At 32.2% G+C, this 22,307-nt stretch overlaps 1 protein-coding gene across 1 annotated transcript; it reads right to left on the reverse strand.

Moving 5' to 3' along the window:
- Positions 1-223: 223 nt before the first annotated feature.
- LOC125074148 (ornithine decarboxylase antizyme) lies at positions 224-21,446 on the reverse strand. The gene is given in 8 exon segments (XM_047685376.1): positions 224-1,779; positions 2,411-2,523; positions 5,738-5,833; positions 6,269-6,387; positions 7,908-8,004; positions 8,006-8,012; positions 8,832-8,933; positions 21,197-21,446. Coding segments are annotated over 8 exon segments (789 nt in total). The 5' UTR covers positions 21,298-21,446; the 3' UTR covers positions 224-1,625.
- Positions 21,447-22,307: the final 861 nt, after the last annotated feature.

Raw genomic sequence — 22,307 nt, forward strand, 5'->3', positions numbered from 1 at the left:
TTCTTAAGAATCAGATTGGTGGTCCAAAAAATATTCATAGCAGTGTGTGAGAGAAATTGTTGGTTCTTCTAGATGGGGGCCCGGGCGTGTGCCCCGTGTTCCTTATGGTAAAAACAGTAATGCTATACCCAATAATGTTGCAGGAACACCATATTAAAGATGTTTATATGACTCCTATTGTGGTTTGAATAAGCTATAGGTAAGGTTGAAATAAAACAAGCAATGATTAAAGATTATTTTTAATTATTCGTCCATTATTACATAAACTTATAACTAAACTACAGACAGGGCCCCAACTGAAGTAATACTTTGTCGAACCAAATACTGTTTGGAGACCGCTGTATGAAAAAAAACACATGAGCCAGTAAGCTCGAACGAACAAACTGCTCACATGCTCACTTTATGTTATGAATTTAAATATATTTATTTTTGTTAATACTGAAATATGTTTGTTTATCAAATATATTAAGATTCACACGTGGATGAATAATTTAGTTCGTTTTTTTTTTTTTTTTTTAAACCAGGTAATAATGAAAAAGTTTTTCTATAAATTTAAATGGGATATATTTTAAAGATATAACATAAAGCGATAAATGTTATAAGTAATACAATTATATAATAATATGTAATAAAAGAAAAAAAGAAACACAAAATCTCTTAAATACTAATTATTTTAAATGTGTATGCAATCGATTAAGGCTGGTTACACAGAAGAAACTTCCATCGACATAGATGGGTTCCTCGTGTGTAATCGGCTTTAATATTTCGTCCAAAAGTGATTTTTTTTTTTTAAAAGTGGATGTGATTTATAAATGTGCACACGGCGTCTTTAAAGGCTACTCTGAATGTAGCTAATATTTTGAAAAAAAGTTAAAAATTCATTCATAGACGCATGTACAAAAACATCTGTGTCTAATAATATCTGGATTGGAGCTGTATATATTACAAACATTTTTTTTTTTAAGATTTTTATATTTTTTTTAATTTTTTTTTTAGTTTTTTTTTCTCGCTCTACCCCCGGAGTGGGTGAATAAACACGACGACATATATATCCATTAGTATAATTAACAAAGAAATAAATTCTATCATTTCAGTTTTGAACTAAAACTCGATAGTTTTTCATTCAAATCTGCTATAGTAGAAAAATAAACTACCAACTAACATTTCCTTTGACTCCCTTAACGACAAAAAAACGATTGACAGTTCTAAGTGTTGCTACAAACAATAATCTAGTCGAAGAAATCAAACGAAACACAAGTTACCTAATTTAATCATAGTAATATAAGAATATACTAAATACCTAAATACTAGACTTGTTGGCGCCTTAACGTTACCACTATGCAAGCCCGATGTGATTTTAAACGAGAAAGTGCTTCGAATACTGTAAAATGACAGCTTTAATTTAAACTTCTCAACTACATCTACTAGAAAAATGACGAAAAATTATACTTATATATATATTTTTCTTTTAATTATAACGAAGCTGTCGAAAACCGTCCTTGGCAACACCGAAAAACTACCGCTAGTTGAAAAACGAAAGAGTGTCGAATATCATTTTTTTTTTCAAGTGTCTATATTTTCTACTAGTATGGTAGGACAATATTACCTGGCAACACCAAGGACAGTTACTGCATGTTGTAGTGCAAGAATACGTATTCCGGGTTGTTGATATCTTGCATCAGCGGCGAAGTTGGTGGTAAAAGTTGGAATCCCATGAACATGAACGTGCGGAGTAGCGTGGCTCGGTCCGAACGGTTTTTCAGAATGCAAATGATACAACTGAAACGAATAAATAATTTGTTAAATATTTAAATAAAGCTGCGTTTCCACATGAGATTAAAATTATTTTTGTTGCCAACACGATTTTTAAAAAGAATATTGTAATTAAAATTGTAGAAAAGAGTAACTACTGAAATTCTTGCCGGTTCCTCTCAGTAGAACCTACTTTCCAAAACGGTGGTAGCTTTAAATTTAACCCAACAGTGTAACATGGCGCTTCAAAATGCTTTTATGAGTACGAATGAAGAATATTTTAATTTCGATTATAAGAAATTAGTCACAGATAGGTACGCAACTCTTTGCGGGACTACGTGCAGTACTTTAGCATAAGTATTCGAAGTTCAGGAACTGATATTGTCAATATGCGTCAGAATCGATTACGAATCGATATGTTTTTGTTTAATTTGTTATTAATCTATTACAAAAGAAAAATAAAGAATTGTTTTCTCAATGTCCCACTATTCGATACAATTCACTAGTACTTTTACCATTTTTTAATCTGTACTTGCAAACGCACCGTTCAAACCAGAACACAACAATACTAATTTATTTCCGTTTGTCGATAGAGCATGTGATGTGTGAGTTCCTTATCGTGTTATAATTTGTGTTTGAAGTTCATTTAGTTACTTACTTTGAACAACCGAGTCGTTCTTCAGCGAAATCCAGCAAGAGAATGAAACTCTCCTTGCTGCCGGACTGTAACACTCCCGGTAAGCGGAGATAGATGGTACCGCCCTTCACTACCTGAAATTACACAAATAAATTAATATTGGACAACATCACATACATTACTCTGATCATAATAGCTAAAGCACTCGTGTTATGGAAAATCAGAAGTAACGACGGTACCACAAACACCCAGACCCACGACAACATGGAAAACTAATGAACTTTTTCTACAGCGACTCGGCCGGGAATCGAACCCGAAACCACGGAGTGGCGTACCCATGAAAACTGGTGTGCACACTACTCGACCACGGAGGTCGTCAAATACATGCAAATTTAATATGACGAAATATATCCATACATTGATAGATTCGTACACAGTTAAAATCAGTACACATCTCTCGGCTGTGTACTGAGATATCTCTTTACTGAAAGAATAATGCTTGGCACAGTTTTTTATATAGTTAAAGTAATCCCATTATTTCTGATAATGAATTTTTATTATAAACGCTATTTAAAAATAAAATTTAATTTTTTTTTCTAACGCTAGCAAAAAATATAATAATTTTATAATTTATTTTCATTTTGTTTGTAATTTTAAATACATAAATAAATAAACAAATCCCAGCTATCCATTATTTGGGTATATCGACTTTTGAATTAGCATTAAAGATAAGATCGTATCGATCAGCAGTATCGTATTTCCCCGAATTTTTTTTTGTCAATGGACGAATTTACGTTGCACTTAGGTAACCTCGGAGACGGCATTTTTTCTATATTATCAAATTATTATTATTACTATTGTTAGAGTTATTTTTTTACACATTGTATAACTATAATTTATTACAATAATTTAATGAATAATATGTAATTTTAGTCATTTAGAAAAAGAGGCCGGTAAAAAAAGAATGTCAAGAAATCGAACGCGGCAGTGTTTTGTTATAATTCTAATAATTTTTAAAATAACTAGAATTGTAGGCGAGACTTTGCAGAATACGGGATGCATTATGAAACGCGGATTAGTGGGTAAAATAAATGTGAAAGTAGTGTTAATAAATCTGGAAGAATATCGTTGTTTAAACTTCGACTTCGAGCGACCATCCTAAGACTATTACTATGTTTAAAACACTCAACATTAAATTAGGCCGGATATTTTGCTCTAAAAGTCAAACATGTTGTTATAACCTCTTATCTGTCAATGAGGTCGTTTCTGTCCTACTGGAAAAGCTTACAAATGGCAGATATCCGATTTAATAATACTAAATAATTCTTAAATACATAAATAACATAAAATCAGCCTTTATTTCCACTAAAATGAACACTTTTACATGAGTACTTGTTTATAATATTTTTTAGTATTATGTATGTGTTCTATTTGTAAATAAAGATCAATGTAATTTTATAGCAGTCGTCTCTGCGGCGAAGGCCCCTCCTTAACTTTTCCATACATCCCTTTCACAGAAGAAACGCTTTTACACCCAATGAGATCCACATAATCTGACTGAAAATATCTCTTTTTATTTGATCTTCCCCTCTCTCTTCTCCTCTCTCCTGGTAACCAATATGTCACGCGTTTTGCCTGTGAGACATCCTATAGATATGTGCTCAATGCCATTAATTCGTTTTTGTACTATTTTTGTTTCTACCTTGTTTGTTTGTTGTTTTGTTGCTAATTTAGTCCGATAGCTATAATCCGCAACATATGTTGAAATTATCAAAGTCTACCCCAAAATGGTCCGAGAATAGAACCGAGATGGCCCAGTGGTTAGAACGCGTGCATCTTATCGGATGATTTCGGGTACAAACTCAGGCACGCACCACTGAATTTTCATGTGCTTAATTTGTGTTTATAAATCATCTCGTGCTCGGCGGTAAAGGAAAACATCGTGAGGATACCTGCAAATTCTGTCACATATGTATTCCACCAACCCGCATTGGAGCGGCGTGATAGAATATGCTCCAAATCTTCTCAAAGGGAGAGGAGGCCTTAGCCCAACAGTGGGAAATTTACAGGCAGCTAATGTTAGGTTATGTTTTATCCCAAAATATTTCTAGAAACATCCATTTTAAAAGCGCCCATTCCATTTCTCATCCTAAGCGCTTAAGCATTCGCTTACATTTTCTAACAAAAGCCGGACAAATAGGAGACGTCCTTTAAATCATACATGGCTATATACATACGGTATTTATTGAACAGAATCGGGTAATGACTTAACGCTGTATCTTGCGTTCTAAAATTAGAACCCTAACGCCTTTATTTATCGTTAGATGTCGCGTATAACTAGGTCATTGACTTGCTGATAACGATGTTGTTCTCAAATATATACATAACTGTATATAATATACAAAACAATTATATAACGCTAAGTAATTATACGAGTTGCGACGCCTGTTTAAATTTCTTTGTTAATTAATATACGAAACATACTCTCTGGTACCAGCAACTGTGTTTGAATTCTTGTTAAGCGACCGCATATCATTCGAATTAAAATATATGTCTTAGATAAATATATATACTACTTTATATAACATAGAGGTTAGCTAGCGTTATAGAAGATTTTTCTGTAAACAAACTGTTTAGTACTAATCCTGAAATTATGCAGTGTTCATATAAGCGTTCGTACTACGCGTGGTCCGCGATAGGACGGGCATCCGATACTATCTGTAATCGGTCTAATCGAATCTGTTTACTTGTTCTGCTCTTACATCTTAACCTCAGCACCTATTATCATGAAATATTGTATATGAAAAAGGACATAGGGCACCTATAGAACCCCCCCCCCTCCCCTACCTAACACGCATAAGTTCTCAGCGTTTATAATTATTATAATAATTGTATAATTTTGAATACACTTGTTTCTTCTTAATGTAATATTTTATTATATATATAACGCGCTTTAGGGGTTATCTGGTATAAGATATAATAAGTCTAAAAAAGCCTAAGTATATCCTTGAATTACAAGTTTTGTCACAACAAACTTAATCAAGTTCGGTTCAGTGATTTAGCCGTGAAAGAGCAACAGACAGACAGAGTTACTTTTACATATTAGTATAGATTTTATGTGTATGTGTTTTTATTTATTTATTTAACCCATTAACAACTTAGCTTAGTTCTATTATTTACAATAAATACATTTAAAATTAACGTTCGATGAATATTACCCTCAATATAATTGAACTGTATGACGGTAGGATAGCATTGACTATTTAAATAATTGTAAGTTTAATGAGATTATTAATTTAATTGTAAATGTGTCTGTCGGTTGTTTTAATTAAATAAATTGTAACTTACTGCTTCCCAGCGAGTAACAGTATTCTCTGTGAGGAAGATCTTAAACTCGATCTTAACCGGTTGCTTGTCCTTGCGTTCCAAGATCTTACCGATGACCTGTAAATTAAATTAATACTATTATTAAACATCATGGTGTACCCAAAAGCGGCGTGACTCCCGCACGCTCCAAACCTTCTCCTCAAAAGGGCAAGATTGGGAGGCCTTTGCCCAACAGTCGGTTTTTTTTTTAATTATGTGGACGGGCAAATGGGACACCTGTTGGTAAGTGGTCACCACCGCCCATTGACATTGATGCTGTAAGAAATAATAACCATTCCTTACATTACACCAATGCTCCACCAACCTTGGAAGCTAGGATGTTATGTCCCTTGTGCCTGTAGTTACACTGGCTCATTCACCCTTCAAACCGGAACACAGTAGAATATGTGATAAGCGAGTTATTCCCGCCCTTGCACAATGACCTGAAAGATGTAAGTTCACGAGGACCTTTAACACTAACTATTTAGAGTTTTTTTAAATAGTGAAACGTACCGCTTCTCTTTGCTCGGGGTGTAGTGCGGGGTTGGTCTGCACAGAGTCAGTGGATAGACTCTCCGCGCTGCTGCTCAGGGAGCTTGCGCTTGCCCAAAGAAGGGCGCTCAACAAGTCACCTATGAACAAAAATATTCCATGAATTAATTTCTTCCATACAGATTAAGGTCTTAGCCCACTATACGACTCAGCAATAGATGAGTTTGTATCGTCTTTATAAAGCGTAAAATATCAGCACTAAAATGGTTATTTTGAGTTACATTAATCGAGAGCTTAAAATTAACTATGATATTCGTTATGGATAGATGTTAAGTCCCTTGTGCCTGTAGTCACACTGGTTCACTGACCCTTCAAACCGGAACACAACAATACTGAGTACTGCTGTTTGGCGGTAGAACATCTGATGAATGGGTGGTACCTACCCAGACAGGATTGCACAAAGCCCTACCACATGTAAGGTGGAGATCTTAGTCGAATTACAGGATATTAACAGACTATTCCTCTCAACAATACAACTAAAAGCCTCGCAATGAAAAGCAGTAAAATATTCTTGACACGAACCGCCGCCCCCAGACGGCGCCGAACAGATTGCCTTTGTATATTGAGATAAAAAATCCGATTACCCGTTTTGCAGATTATAAAAATGACTATAGAACCAATAATAATACATTGACAAGAAGAAAATAATAACAGTAATTCTAGTGGCATCACTGAAACCGCTTACTACGTCATTGATTTTGTCTTTATTGAATTTAAAATACCTCATTCGTCAACAAAAATAGATTTCATAATATTCAATCTTAGAATAGGCTATTTGACTGATTTTAAAAATCCAATCTATATTATTTAGTAGATGTTAAGTAACCCAGTAAACGTTGTTTTTTTTTTTAATTCTAGTACATATTTGCTCAAAAATTCCATATTGAAATAGCGCGCGAAAACGCTACTTTGACAATATGGCCCTGCAATGGGGTCGGTGACGTCACTTGCCTGTATTGTAATTCACATACTATAGGCAAACGAGGTTAACAAGCAAGTGACGTCATCATAAACCCCACCAATCAGGAGCGTTTTGTGTCACGTGATAAACGCTTAAAAAATGCATTTTTATTTATGGATTTTTGAATAGTTCAATGTTGTTTACACCTTTAAAGACGTATCACTTTGTATGTTACCCAAGTCAGATATTAATTTTAAGTGCTTAGTGATAAGTTGATGGTGTAACTTTTCCAATAAATAAATAAAAATAAAATAAATAGTTCAATTATTATTTTCAACTTTCGTTGAAAAATAACCATTTTTAAACTCATAATATATACTGATTACAATAATTGACACTTTATTTTTCGCATTGTCAAATAGCCTATTGCAGTGGAATCGAATTCAGATATTTAAAATTTGTCTAATTTTGAGTATTTATCGAGACGAGCAAATAGACCACTTATACTACTCCGTAAATATAAGTGTTGTGAGAAATATTACTTAACTTTGGGATCTAAGATGATACGTCCCTTGTGCCTGCAGTTACACCGGCTCACTTACCCTTCAAACCGGAACACAAAAACACCAAGTAAAAATCTAATGGTTGGGACATGAACAAAAGTTGAGTATGAACGCTCAAATAATAATAATAACTCACGGTTGTTGTCGTCGTGGATGGGGGTGGACGGTGTTGCGGGGCTCGAAGCCCCGCTGCTCACCCCTCCGGGCGGTGCCGAGCCATGAGCAGGGACATCAGGACCACCTGGTTCGTATAACAATATTGTAGCCTTATGATCTAATCCAACGGCACGACGACTAAACATAATAATAATATAACTAAACAAACTTGACCTTGAATTAACATGACTTTATATTATGTGATATTCATTATGGATTCGTACAATTGACGTTTTTAATGTCAATGAAGTTTTAAAATTATAGTCGACTAGTTGTCTCGAGGGACTTCCCCGTTTAAAGTTCGCCGTAAGCTATTAGACACAAAAGTGAAGCCGTTGTATTTCCTAGAAGTTCAAGATTGCTTCATACCAAATTTTAGGACATCGGTTCAGTGGATTGGTCGTGAAAGAAAGACAGACAGACAAAGTTCCTTTCGCATTTATAATATCAGTATAGAAGTGTTAGATATAAGTATTCATTTGGTATAGTGTTGTGTTATAAATGTAGATATATTAATCAAGAACTCATTCTGTTATTGGACTATTGTATGGGAAGTTATGTTGTCTTAGATTTTCGCGATTATTACACATTGAAATAAAACTAGTTTTTAACGGATTTAATCGCGTATATTAATTATTTTAACATCCCGACGTTTCGAGCACTTTGCAGTGTTCGTGGTCACGGGCAGGATGTTAAAATAATTAATATACGCGATTAAATCCGTTAAAAACTAGTTTTATTTCAGTATGGGAAGTTTTTATGATGAATTTCTATCTCTTGAAGTTTTACTACTATTGTTTCAATATTTTGGACGTAATTTAAATGTTAATCCAATGAATTGCATGTGCACTAACGATCATTGGATTAACGACGTTAATTTGACGCTGTAAAATAGTATACTCACCACAGAGGCCCGGCGCCCAGGCACAGCGAAAAACACTCGGCGTCCGACGCCGACAAAGCTGTGCGCTTGCTACCGGCCGCGTTCAGGGACGCGCCATCGCCACTGTTAATAAAAAATCAAAGCTACAGTATTTAAGAAGAGAAAAGTCTATCTATATTTACTTTAACATCAATTTAACGTACAACCAAATTTTGGTTGTGATGCTGCCTGGAAATAAATACATACAGGTACATCCTGTTTCTACAAAAATCTTCATATAAAATGTAATTTTGAACAAATTTGATGGACAATCAGATACAAGATAAGGTCTGCCGGGTTTTCTTCATATTCACAGAACACTTATATAATAATAATGGTATACTATAAGAACCCCAAGAGTTCTTGGACAAGATTTTGCACTTCACTCTTCGACAGAGCGCTCTTATCGATTCCATGATAATATTGCAGTATATTCCATTATTGTCATATACATAAACATTTAGGTAATACGTATGTCATTATAATAAATGTATACATTCGTTGTTTATATAAAAACTCCAACAAAGTTTCATAGTATGTAATATCATATATTTTGTTTTATTTTTAGATTACAGCGTCATAAATCAACGAGGTTCAAGTGTCACTATTGTATTTAACAGCCCAAGCCGCCACGGAAAAAACTGAAGCGAACAAGCGAATCAATTATTGTTTTATTTAAATTTATTTAATTAAAATCAAAATTATTTCTTAATCCAAATGATGTATTTATCGCATTTGCAGTTGAAAAACTTGCATCTTAGGAGCAGTACCAAAGCCTTTATTAAAATCATAACACCTCAATTATTTCTTCCACTAGTGCCACGAGGGCTGGTTCCACGGTAGCATGCGAAAGCGATCCCGTCGAAGAGACGGAGAGGTTGCCGCTGGCTTTTTAGTGGCGAATCACAATCGACCCCCCCCCCTCTCTTTCCACGTGGAGGAAACGCGTAACGCGTTTTTGCAGCGAAAAAAAGAGGACTAGTTAAACTTTTGCCCAGAGAGAATTGTGATTCAAATGCAAACGCATTCTTCGAATCATTCCTTGCGGTCACGATTTGTTCAGTAAGTTTTTTTTTTTTATATAAGGATGCCATAATGTAAACAGTTCTTATATGAATAAATGTAATGCAAAGTTAAACACAAAATGCATTACCTACTTCAACTGCCGTAATGGAATAGCAAGAGATAAAATAATCTATGATAATACGGAAATTTCGTATCGTCCGTATTTATAAACAAACTACATACAGACGATATATATTATATGTATAAAATTTATGTTGACCACTGGCATAACCGTTCAAGACTAAAACCACCACCATTTGATTGATTACAATAAAAGTTGGCACTTAAATCATGTACTCGCCTTCGCTCGCGTTTTGGGGGCTGTACGTTAGGTGTTCGGTTTAAAAAACTCCCAGAGCTGTTCCTGATGTTTTTTTCCGTAGAACAACCCCATTATTTTTTATCAGCCCAATCTGGGGTTTGATCTCGAGATCTACAGCCCAATATCTAGCGTCCGAGTGTGTGCACACGGCATACGACACGAAGGCTCTGTTTATTTCATTCATATTTCGAGAAAACGGCAATTTAGTACGATCGAGGAACTCCTCGATCGACAGGTACTGGTCGAATGTCTTTCCGTCTTTTCCGATGCGCGCAAACGTAAACATTAGCATCTTCCGAATTTTGTTTTTAGAATACCATACGTTTGATTTTAGAACAACCCAAGATTTGAACACGAAACATACGAGATTTGCAACCTTATAAGTCAGTCACACTTACGAGACGGTCAGTTTCCAAAGACTTAAAGCAAGTATAAAATGACAAAAACAATACACTACACTTCAAAACGCTATACTAGATTTAAACGAATTAAAAAGAAAATAAGTAAATAACAGTAATATAAAGCTATAACGAAAAAATCAAAGCGAGCCTATTAAATAAATTTATCTAACACATTTAAAATCAACTAAACCTCAACACTAGCGAACTATTGCTACCAGTCATCTTGAATTAGATACGTGTTCCAATCACAGGACAATAAAACAAATCCTAAACGAACAAGCATTAATAAAACACAGACACTAAACATTAAAATATATTATCAAAACAGCAAAATAATACCCAAGACACTCACCAGATAAGCTTGATGACCATCTTTGTAATAAGTTTTCCAAAAAATTCAAACGTAAATAAAAACTAAATCTAGTTATTATATTTTAAATACTTAATAAATCACAATTATCACAGACTGGAATGTTTTATAGAATGATTAATAATTAGTTTATTTTAAAACGTATTCTCGATGGTATCTTTCTATAAATAATCACGATGCTGTATGCCATATACAGCATATTACGAGCTACTAATAACCGATTTTTTATTTATTTATCTTCACGTCCGATCAAGAAGGTGTCCTCTGCGATACTGATACGCATAAACACATCTGGATTCAAAATTCGAATCAAGATCTTTGCCAAATTTAAAAATAGAACTAACAGCGTAAAAGACAAAACATTATCGCGATGGAATAAATAGAAAAAAAAAACGGTCTTGGACTAAATACCGCGCCAAACTCTCTGCAAATAATAACAAACAGCACCCGAGTGGGTGTATGACAATGTTATTCAAATTTCAAAACGACATCAAAAAGGAGAAAGAGGATTGTATAGGTGTCTTTTTATGCATTTTCGGGTGTAAGGCAAGTGTTTATGAACATTTTGATGTTTCTTTCTGGAGCATCGTTGTGGAATTAGGTTCGAGCCGTCCTCGAGAGAACATTTTGTCCAAAAGTTAAATAGGTTAAAACTTGGAAGAAGGTTGTACTGTTAAGGTTTTATACATCCGACACAATCATATTAAAAAAAAAACCAACTATAAATGCGAAAGTGACTTAGTTCATTTATTTTTGTATTAAGCTTTCGCATTTTAACTCCTCAACTAGAAATTTTGCATACACGTCAGGGATAGAGAAAAGAACATGAGGTATCTAAAACTGTGCCTCTCTCCACACGAAATACAGAAAAAGACTCGGTCGGAAACTAGTAATATTGTAAATGTGAAAGTACGTTTGGATGTTTGTCCTTCAAACACGTTCGAAAGGCTGGACGACTTCCACTGAAAGGCATAGAAGTCGATTATGTTTCGAATCTACACTAGGCAAAACATATTTCGCTACCGTTAATGCAATAGAACGGTTCAATATTCGTAGCTCAAAAAAGATCGGTTACTGGTGGTCAATAAATATTCTTTAAATATAGAAAGCTTTATTCAGTTTTATTAGAGAAACAAGGTATGCTCATTTGCCTAAAGCGCTATCCCAAATTAACAATAAATGAAAACAGAGACTTTTATACCGAGATTTTTAGAATTATTTGACATTCTACAATTCGTAATATGTCCGAGTCCATGGCAATTACAATCTTTTACAAAACAAGCAAACTGCTAAATCTCTTTCAATATTTTGATAAGCAATTGTCCTTCAAGACTAGCGTCATATAATTTACGTACATGTTACTATTTTAGCTTTCACGTACAATTCAACGACTGTTTTAACTTTAAACACGATCCATATTTATAAAATCGTTTAGTCGTGACTCCTGACAAATTAATTACGCACAACCTACTGATTCTAGAAAACTCTCTGGACATTAGTATTGTTTTCTCATTTTAACTTTTTTTTTTTTTTTAATTTCAACTTTAAAGATGGCAGAACTTTAAATACATTTACTTGTACGAAGCCAAATCTTTGTCTGCTCGTTTAATACCTACATAATAAGATCTAATGTAATATTTACACAACAATTACATCATAAATATAATTTATATAATTAAACACATCAAGTCCAACATTTGCCAGATAATAATGTTTACTCCGAGGCTTTGCCAAATACGTCGTACTTTCTCTAAGATGTTTCTACTTTAGTGTTGTATGATGACGATAAAATTTACGGTAGTTTACTTACACTTTTGATCATTCGTGTTTTTTTTTATTTAAAAAAGAATTAATTGTAAAAATATTAGTGAAGTTAAGAAACTGGAAATTAATGGAATATTTTTTAAGGTTTTTTTTTTCGTTACGCCTTTTGGTATGCGATTTTGGCCTACAAGAACTCCGCCAATGTCAATCTTTTCTTATGTTCTTAAAAAAAAACCAAATATGACTGATATCTGGATGTCAATGGAAATCTTCTTAACTTTATTTTTCTCTTAAATGTTTTACGTTTCGATCAATAGCCAATGTCATGTTTTTTATTCTTAAATATATTTCATTGATTTTATTATTCTAGATATTTTATCAGCATCGAGTCAAAAACTGTGAAGATAAATCTTCTTACCAATCAACATATCCTTCAACCCGAGGTTATCTATAAGGAATTTCAGTCCTAGGGCCGCCATTTTAATTTTTTTCTTGGTATATATTTTTGACTTTCATTTATCGGTCAAGTTTATTCGAATTGCCCAAAGATATGATAATATATAGAATAAATACATTTATCATTGACGTGATAAATTTATTTTACTTAACTTGATTTTTTTTTAATTTAGTCGAAAAGTTATCTGGCAAAGATATCCAAGATTTTTTTGTAGTAGCAATACAATTTATTTGGAAGACTGCAAGAGATACTTCTTTGGACATAAGGATTAAAATTTGAAGGTCTAAATTAATGGCAATGTTCACTGTACGCATTAAATTTATATTAATTCTTTTTGGAATACGTAAACGACTTTTAACTTTGTAAAAACGTCCAAATAACATTTTAAGGAAAGCCTATAAAAACTACATTTTTTATATGACAACGCAAACATTTTCGCGGTCGATTCGCAGGAGAATTCGTTATTCAAAGGCCTCCACTGCAATGCGGATAACTGTATCCTACATCTCTGTATGTCTCTGGAAACAGGAAGTCTATGTTTAATTTTCGATAAATATTATCTCTTTCTATTATTTTATGGGTGGTTGGGCTTTGTGTAACATTGTCTGGGTAAGTATCACCTATTTATACCGCTAAACATTAATTCTTAGTATATGGATGTGTTCCTAATTGAAGGTTGAGTCAGCCAGTGTAACTACAGGCACAAAGGACAATCTTATTTCCCTAGTAGACATTGGCGATTTAAAGGTGGCCGCAATGTAACCAAGCAACATCACAACACCAATTTGTCCAAGTAACTTTAAAAAATAATAATAACAATACCTAAAGGAATGCTTAACAGAAACATATTTGACATACCGACAAAGTTACATCGAAGTATGGCATAATTTTTTTTTTTTAAAGTCATTCAATTGCGATCGGTACAAAATAGTTATTTAAGTAAATTTCCAACACTATTTACAGTTTATCGTATGGATTTATCGACAAGATCGATATGGAGTTAGCCTAATATAAGATTAATACGCGCCAAGATTAGCAACAGTTTCTATTAGCAAATTATACATTCTCGAGCCGCCTTTCTCGCCAAGGGTTTACGACATTTTGACTCGATGCCATACACTTTAATTTTATAAATATATTAATTTAATATATATATAATTTAATACTTCGAACAGAATTAACACTGTAATATCTGATGATATTACAGTGTTAATTATTGTAAGTATTCCCACGGTATTTATAACGATTGTAAATTCACCACAGATTAAATAAAATAATTGGTACTTGTCATTTTATATAAGATTTTATCGTCTGTAGTGAAATTTAAAATAAGATTTTTATCTACTACTAAATCACGAAAAATAAAAAACACGCGATTAAAAATAAATAATACTTTATATTTTTAATATTGCAACATTAAAACACTTTATTGTCTTCTATTAAGTCAAGGGCAAGATATAATTAAAATTTAGATTACAATCGAATCTTAAAACAATAAGTATGTACCATTAGCATTAGCAGCCCGTAAATGTCCCACTGCTGGGATAAAGGCCTCCTCTCCCTTTGAGGAGAAGGTTTGGAGCATATTCCACCACGCTGCTCCAATGCGGGTTGGCGGAATACACATGTGGCAGAATTTCGTTGAAATTAGTCACATGCAGGTTTCCTCACGATGTTTTCCTTCACGCAGAGCACGAGATGAATTATAAACACAAATTAACCACATGAAAATTCAGTGGTGCCTGCCTGGGTTTGAACCCGAAATAATTAGTTAAGATGCACGCGTTCTAACCACTGGGCCATCTCGGCTCTATGTACCAAAGACGTATTAATTTATTCGTTAACGTTTTCGCTTTCATATATAAAAATCAGCTGCTCATAATCCGCCATTTGCAATTCACCATCGAGAATAGATAAATAGTAACCAACCCAAATAAACAAAAATGACGTGAGCAAATTGGCGCGAGAAATGTTTACATTTATTTTTAATTTCGTGTACGAGGCGGTCAAGGAATTATTTATACAGGCATGTAAGATTTTAAAATACAAGTTTGGAATTAATCATTTAATTGAACGAAGAAATAGTTTTTAAATTTGAATGTCAAATACGTTAAATTACATGTCATAAATGCCTTAAGTATGTATGAATATGAGTAATCTCTGTCATATTTGTAGAAAATTAATATAAGTGTAGTATTTGCATAATGTTATGATATTGAAACCACATAAAGTATAAGCAAACAAAACTTTACAGCTCAAATAAAATCATATCGTATTCAGTTACAATAAATAAAATCTTTGCAGTAGAATGTAATCCTTTAATTGTTTTAATAAAACACTTCTGACGACACTGATAACGAAACGGAATTAATGACTATATTACGCCTTGAAAAGACTAACTAAGACTTTAAGTAAAAATGCAAACTGATTTTAAACGTGCTTTGTAACGTTTTTTTTTTCTAGGTAGGACCGAATTTATTTTCCGTGAAGGCTTTATAATAAAATACCTTTGTCTTTTCCTAGACGAAATAATGCACATTTAGGAAACAAATACTGAATACGTATTATATATTTTTAAATATAACATATGAAAAGACAACCTATTGAGATTGACTAGTTAGACTAGCCAGTCACTAAACTACTGTAAGACGATATATTTTACTTTTAGTACCTAAACCTTGAGACGCTTGTATTTCGCAGAATGATAATAAAAAGTGAAATTGTCGCACCCGATGTTAAAAGAGCTTAAGTACATTTATGAGTAAATTTTATTAAATGGTGAGCAAGGGGCATTGGCCTTCTGGTGTAATATTATCGTAGATTTTAAGCTTGGGGCGTTTTGGTACTGAAAAAGGATTATAAACTAGCTGTGCCCGCGACTTCGTGCGTTTGAATTTAACAAAAAAGTTATCGTGCTGTTCGCAGATTTTACTACAACTTATTAATTCTGTATTAGGCAGCTTTTGTGATATTGAGTCGTCGGTAGGAGGCACCCGACGTGACGGCAGAGTGATGGCATGTGCGAGGGCTGTGCGTGGTATTGGACAGTATATAGTCATTGCAGCGGGACTTAATTATTATTTTATAAATAAATCTAAAATAAAATTAGCCTAAGTTACTGCTTATTACGTGAGCTATCTACCAGTGAGAGTTCCGTCAAAATCGGTCCTGCCGTTCCAGAGATAAGCCGGAACAAACAGACAGACAGGGAAAATTAAAAAAATATATATATTTTGGTATACATATATATACATATGCATTTAGCAAAAAGCGATTATTTTAATATTACAAACACACTCCAATTTTATTATATGTATAGATATCGTATAATAGATATCGCCAGAACACTGTTTTGCCCTCGAACGCTTGTTGTCATCTCACCGATCATATCATTTAGCGTATGGTATACGATGTTATTAATGTATATAGTTCATATAAATCTTATACTACGTTACGTAATATTACTATTAAAACAATAAATAGGAGCTAATAGGGGAGCTAAATACTGAATAAGGCTTTCCCTTAATACATTTGTCATTCGTCAGAGATAACAAAAAAAAAAGCACCAAGATAGGAACACGCTATTGTTTAAATCGCGAAACATAATATTACAAATAGGTATATCATTAATATATGTATTTTTATTTATTGAAAACGGAGAAATAAAAAATAATTGTAAATTAATTTAATGTAGATTATCTATGATTTTAATACAATAACATTAAACTGACAAAGATTTTTTTTTTTAAATATTATAATTAGACGAATGAATGTAGCTTCATCACCTTTAACCATAACTATTTACATCGTAAAAAGCAAGATCTAATATTATCTGTGCAATAAAAACCACGAGATCCTATTGCTGTGACGATTGTGACTGTCAACTGTTACCTAATATGTAAAAATGTTAGTACAGTTTCTACGCAATTCTTACTCTCTTGTTGTTGGTCATGTGACGTCATAAGGCTGCAGATCCCGAGATTTCGGTTTAAAATTCGAGTCGGACCAATAGAACGCAATAATTTTCAATATCAGCCCAGAATTCATATATTAGTAGTTTAAATCTGTGCCTCGTAATTCCGTAGAGTATGCACCTGTGTTTGTACACACACACTTGCGCACGGCTATATCTCTAGCGCAGTTAGCTAGTCTCCATAAAGACGATATATAAAAACTAAATGTTTCTAGAACTGTCACAGATATCCAAACTGCTTATTTAAAAACTAAATGATATTAAAATGATAAAAATGAGTGAATATGATGAAATTAAATAATATAATGAATATATACAAAACGGAAATTTTCCAGTCCGCTCACAAAAAAGTCATCGAATTGTTTCATAATTAAAGAAAATTACAACATTATAAATTTACGCACACATACAAAACTATCCCTACTCATATACGTGTGCATGTACATACGTAACGCATACATTCTAAAACATACTCAATACAAGGTCAAATCAGCATTAATTGAACCAAATAAGACTAAGAACGTAATATTTGTATACAATTTAGAACCTTATACCGTTGCATTTAAATATTGTATTGGCTTGACATTTTTCTAATAAGCCTTTGATGAGCCTATTAATGTCATTCTAATATCAAAACCGTAGGAAAAATTGTTCAAGAGCAGAATCAATTCAAGGAAATTAAAGTCCATTCTATTATACTTTTTGAATCTTTATACAAACAGGCAAAGACCACACAGTTCAGTGCCCTTTTCGCTTGTTTTTCAGACTGTTTTCTTTTTTGGCTTGTTATCAATAAAATAATTAGAAAAAAAAGAAACGAAACATTATTTTTCTAGTTTTCAATAACAATTACGTAGTACATATATTCAATACCAACGAATTGGCCATCATTAATAGAATAGTTTCGACATACAATTGTAATTTAGTGATTAATGAATATTAATAATAATGATCTGTTTATATTAAATATAACTTTGATTTATAATATACTAGCGACTCTTCCCGTCTTCGCACGGGTGCAATGCTGCCATTAAATATACTTCAGAATATCTGACATCGTTTACAGTTTTTCAGTCGTTAGACAATACAAACAGCTATGTCCCTGCGTTTTAAATCTACAATGTCTTCAAAAATATTCATTTAAATTACACGCTGTAAAGTGCCATATTGATCTATATTAAATGCACATCGTATTTAAAGTACTTTATTGGATAAGGATTAATGTTGTATTGGTTAAAATCGCTTCGAAAATAAGTCATTATTTCTCGTAAAAAGTAAAGGATAAAAAATAGCTGTTGTGGGTTATCGCGTACTATTTTGAAGACCTTTTTAGGGTGTACAATACTCCAGTACATTATTTTGATCTATCTCGTCAGTTTCAGCCAGTGTATGCAAAGTAAGCTCAAAAAATGTGTTTATATCATCATAACTTAAGAAACCTCTAAAACTATCACTTTTTCAATGGTATATTGTGCATGTATTATACATATAAACCTACCTCTTGCATCAATCAAAAATTAAAATTCTTTAAAAAAAACCGCACCAAAATTCGTTGTGTAATTTTAAAGATCTAAGCATACGTAGGGGGCAGACAGCGGTACGCAACTTTGTTTTATACTATGTAATGATGATTTACTGAAATATATGACTACTGTTAAATTATCCTGGTCACAAAACCATTAGAATTTTACTCAAGGAAAAATAATTCAGTAGTTCCTTTATATAACACTACTTTTTAAAAAGTTATCATCATGGGTTTTTTTTTTACCGTCATTATCTCTGACTCAAGCATAAAATTGTTATGACAAGTTGACCCTTGGATATCTTGGAAGATATCAATACAGATTGTCTTAAAAAAATATATACGAACAGATCATAATGTAAAAACACTCAGTTTCAATAAATACCGGGTCTAAATTTTTAATCTTAAGGCTCAGTAACCCTGTCTGTCAGTCATCTGTCGAGTTACTCATTGACACTGTTATGATTCCATTAAAAAGTTTATTAACATCATAAAAATTAACTTAAGTTGCAACAGTTACTATTTTTTTAATTTCTTAGTAGACTTAAGAGAATTTTATTTATCGATGGTGAAGATGAAATTCTACCACCTGAAAGGCAATTGACCTTCTCGGCTGATAATTATCAATTTAAGAACTTCCTGCAATACCATTAATTTTCTATTTTACAGTTCTGCCTAGTTGTCTATGCGAGTTGTATGTATACTTTATTTCTGTGTAACAATTTTATCTAATCAGATAATTCAGTACATCAAGTACTAGATATTATACTGAAATATACAGACATTTGATTTTATGTCATTACTAGAAAAATCCAGCATTAACTGTCATGCTCTATGGATGGCTACATGGATAAATCAAATGCTATCTATGTTGATATAGAATATATGTTGCAACCGTTGTATATAAAACCTGCTATATTAAAATACATATTTTGATGTCTATACATCTAAGACAGACACCATAATAATTTAATACAAAAATCATATTAATAAACTATACTTTAGGATCTGTTGTTCTTGTATTAAATATACATTAAAATGTAGTAGAACCTCTTTTCATTTACATGAGAATAAAAAAAATGTTAAATTATAATCTATATTAAATAGTAATAAATGGCAACCTTAATCATATTTTTAGTCTAATTATATACAAAATAACTGCTTTTTTATAGTTATTTTTATATACTATCTATTACAACATCCTTTAATTGAAGGAACACAATTTTTTTACTCTTTATTAGTACCATTTGTATTACACATACATTATCTATAATTAATTGTTAAATTTTGTATAATCTAAACTCTTGTTAATTTTGTATAAATTAACAAAAATAATATAAAGAAACTGTATATCATTTACAATTATCATTGCCTGACATAATCTTGTAATGACTGCAGTACATTTAGGTAAATAATTTGATAAATAAACCACAAATATTAGTAATATATTTATGTATTTCCTTAGGTCTTTGTGGTGTTTACATATTACATATGTGTGAGTATAAGTTAACTGATTTTATTTGTTATTTTTTTTAAACATCAATCCCACCTTTAGCACAATTTATGTTGCACAATAAAAAAAAATGTTTTGAAATATGCTGATAAATTCTAAATTTAAAAACTTTTAAACCACTAAAGAACAATAGAACCTGTATCCTAATAAACAAATATAACCTTTATTACTTTTAAGGACAATTTATCACATTTCCATTTTTCTTGACCAGAATTAACTTGACCTCAAGTCACATTGTACCATTCCATATTTAAATAATAATGCATAGTAACCCAATTATCAGTTTTAAATGTTATTTTAACATTATGTTGCTAGCTATATGTAACAGAGATGCCTTGAGTGTGTATTTCTAATATTAACCCACTTAGTTTAGTAATGTGTTCAAGAAAAATCATGATGAAATTAATTTATTTTATACAAATCAAGTCTAATCCTAATGGTTGATAAAGTTTCATGAACAATTTTCTTTGTTAATAGAACACTAAATTTTTATTACAAACATACCTATATACATACACATAAAATCGAAATGACTTTATTTTACTAATAAATGTATATATATGATTAAATTTTTTTAATAATTAGGAAAATATATATCAAATTAAACTATACCTACATATAGAATATTAAGCAATGTTTATATATAACCGAATCGTTTATGAGTAAGCATATTTATTTATATTAACGTTTTAGAATCGAACACTGAAGTCATATCTTTATTGAGAAAGTACTAAAAGTATACGTAATACCAACGATGCACGTTCTACCCTAACCTTATTTTTTTTTTCTTCGTTGAACGAAGGTACTTTGTTAATCAGCATAATGGTGCGACGTTGATGACGTATCACATTAGATCAAGGACAGTAAAAATAATCGTATTTAATGCTTTCAAACAAAGAAAAACCAAAAATATTCTTATATAACACAAACAAAATAACATATAAATAATATAATACTTACTGATAAGTCTTCGCTTTCAAAGTCTCGGGTTCGAAGACAATGCCAGCGACATCGTAGTAATTACTACTACTAAAATTTAACTGTTGTATCAACTTGGTCATCTTGATAAAACGTAGTTAAGCCTTTACTAAACGTTGAAACAAAAACACGGTCGGGCCGTTGATTCTCGCGAATAAATTGCGCAGCGCAAAAGAAATCAGCGAAAACGCCTCCTTCACAATGGCAGAATGATTGCTGAATGCTGGCAAAATGTAAGAAGTCAATTGAATAACTAGAAGTGTCACTGAAACCCTCTGTGGCACAATCTGGAAGTATCCCGTTTCTAAGTAAAGAACACGTTACTTGTAGCCGTCTAAAATTAGCCGCATTATAATATTCACGCATAATGGCCGCCGGAAACGTGACGTTAACTTCTATTCGTTCCGTTTTTTGTTCTGAACAAAGTTAGTCCTTTGTAATAAAGTAAAGTAAACGAATAAAACATAACTAAATAAATTATCTATCTAATATAATAATTACATTTTTATATTTTATTTTTATAAATACATACATTTTATTTTTTTATTAAACATAATTATTATAGCTATTTAAGATATTTACACACTGAGTTAAACTAAATATATATTCATAATTATTTACATAAAATACATATTAAAAAATGTACATGTTAAATTTTTAACCATAGTAAAAAATATAACAATAATTAAGATATGAGAATACCGTCATAAAACATAAACAAACTTACAAATTGAAAGTGAAATTACAAACTGTCAATTCGTTAGTCAAAACAAAACGTTGCCCGTGTTACGTCACAATACGTCAAACGGATCGATAGTGTTGCGTAGAAACCACGCCGCAGTTGATATTATCGATTTATATTCCGCTCGATTAAATTGTATAAACTTACCGATTCCGAAAAACTAAAGATGGCATACTTTTCGTTGCTGATTCGATACTTTTAAACCTTTGTTCTTGTATCATGTAACTGGTTGCCGGCAAGGCATGTAACGTCATAACTCCACTTTGATTTACACTGCACTCAAATAAACACATACAATTACTCGTTTATTGTTGGTCTTTTTATATATTCGCACATGAAACGACTTCACAA

This window comes from Vanessa atalanta, chromosome 27 (assembly GCF_905147765.1).
Source record: "Vanessa atalanta chromosome 27, ilVanAtal1.2, whole genome shotgun sequence".
Lineage (NCBI taxonomy): Eukaryota > Metazoa > Arthropoda > Insecta > Lepidoptera > Nymphalidae > Vanessa > Vanessa atalanta.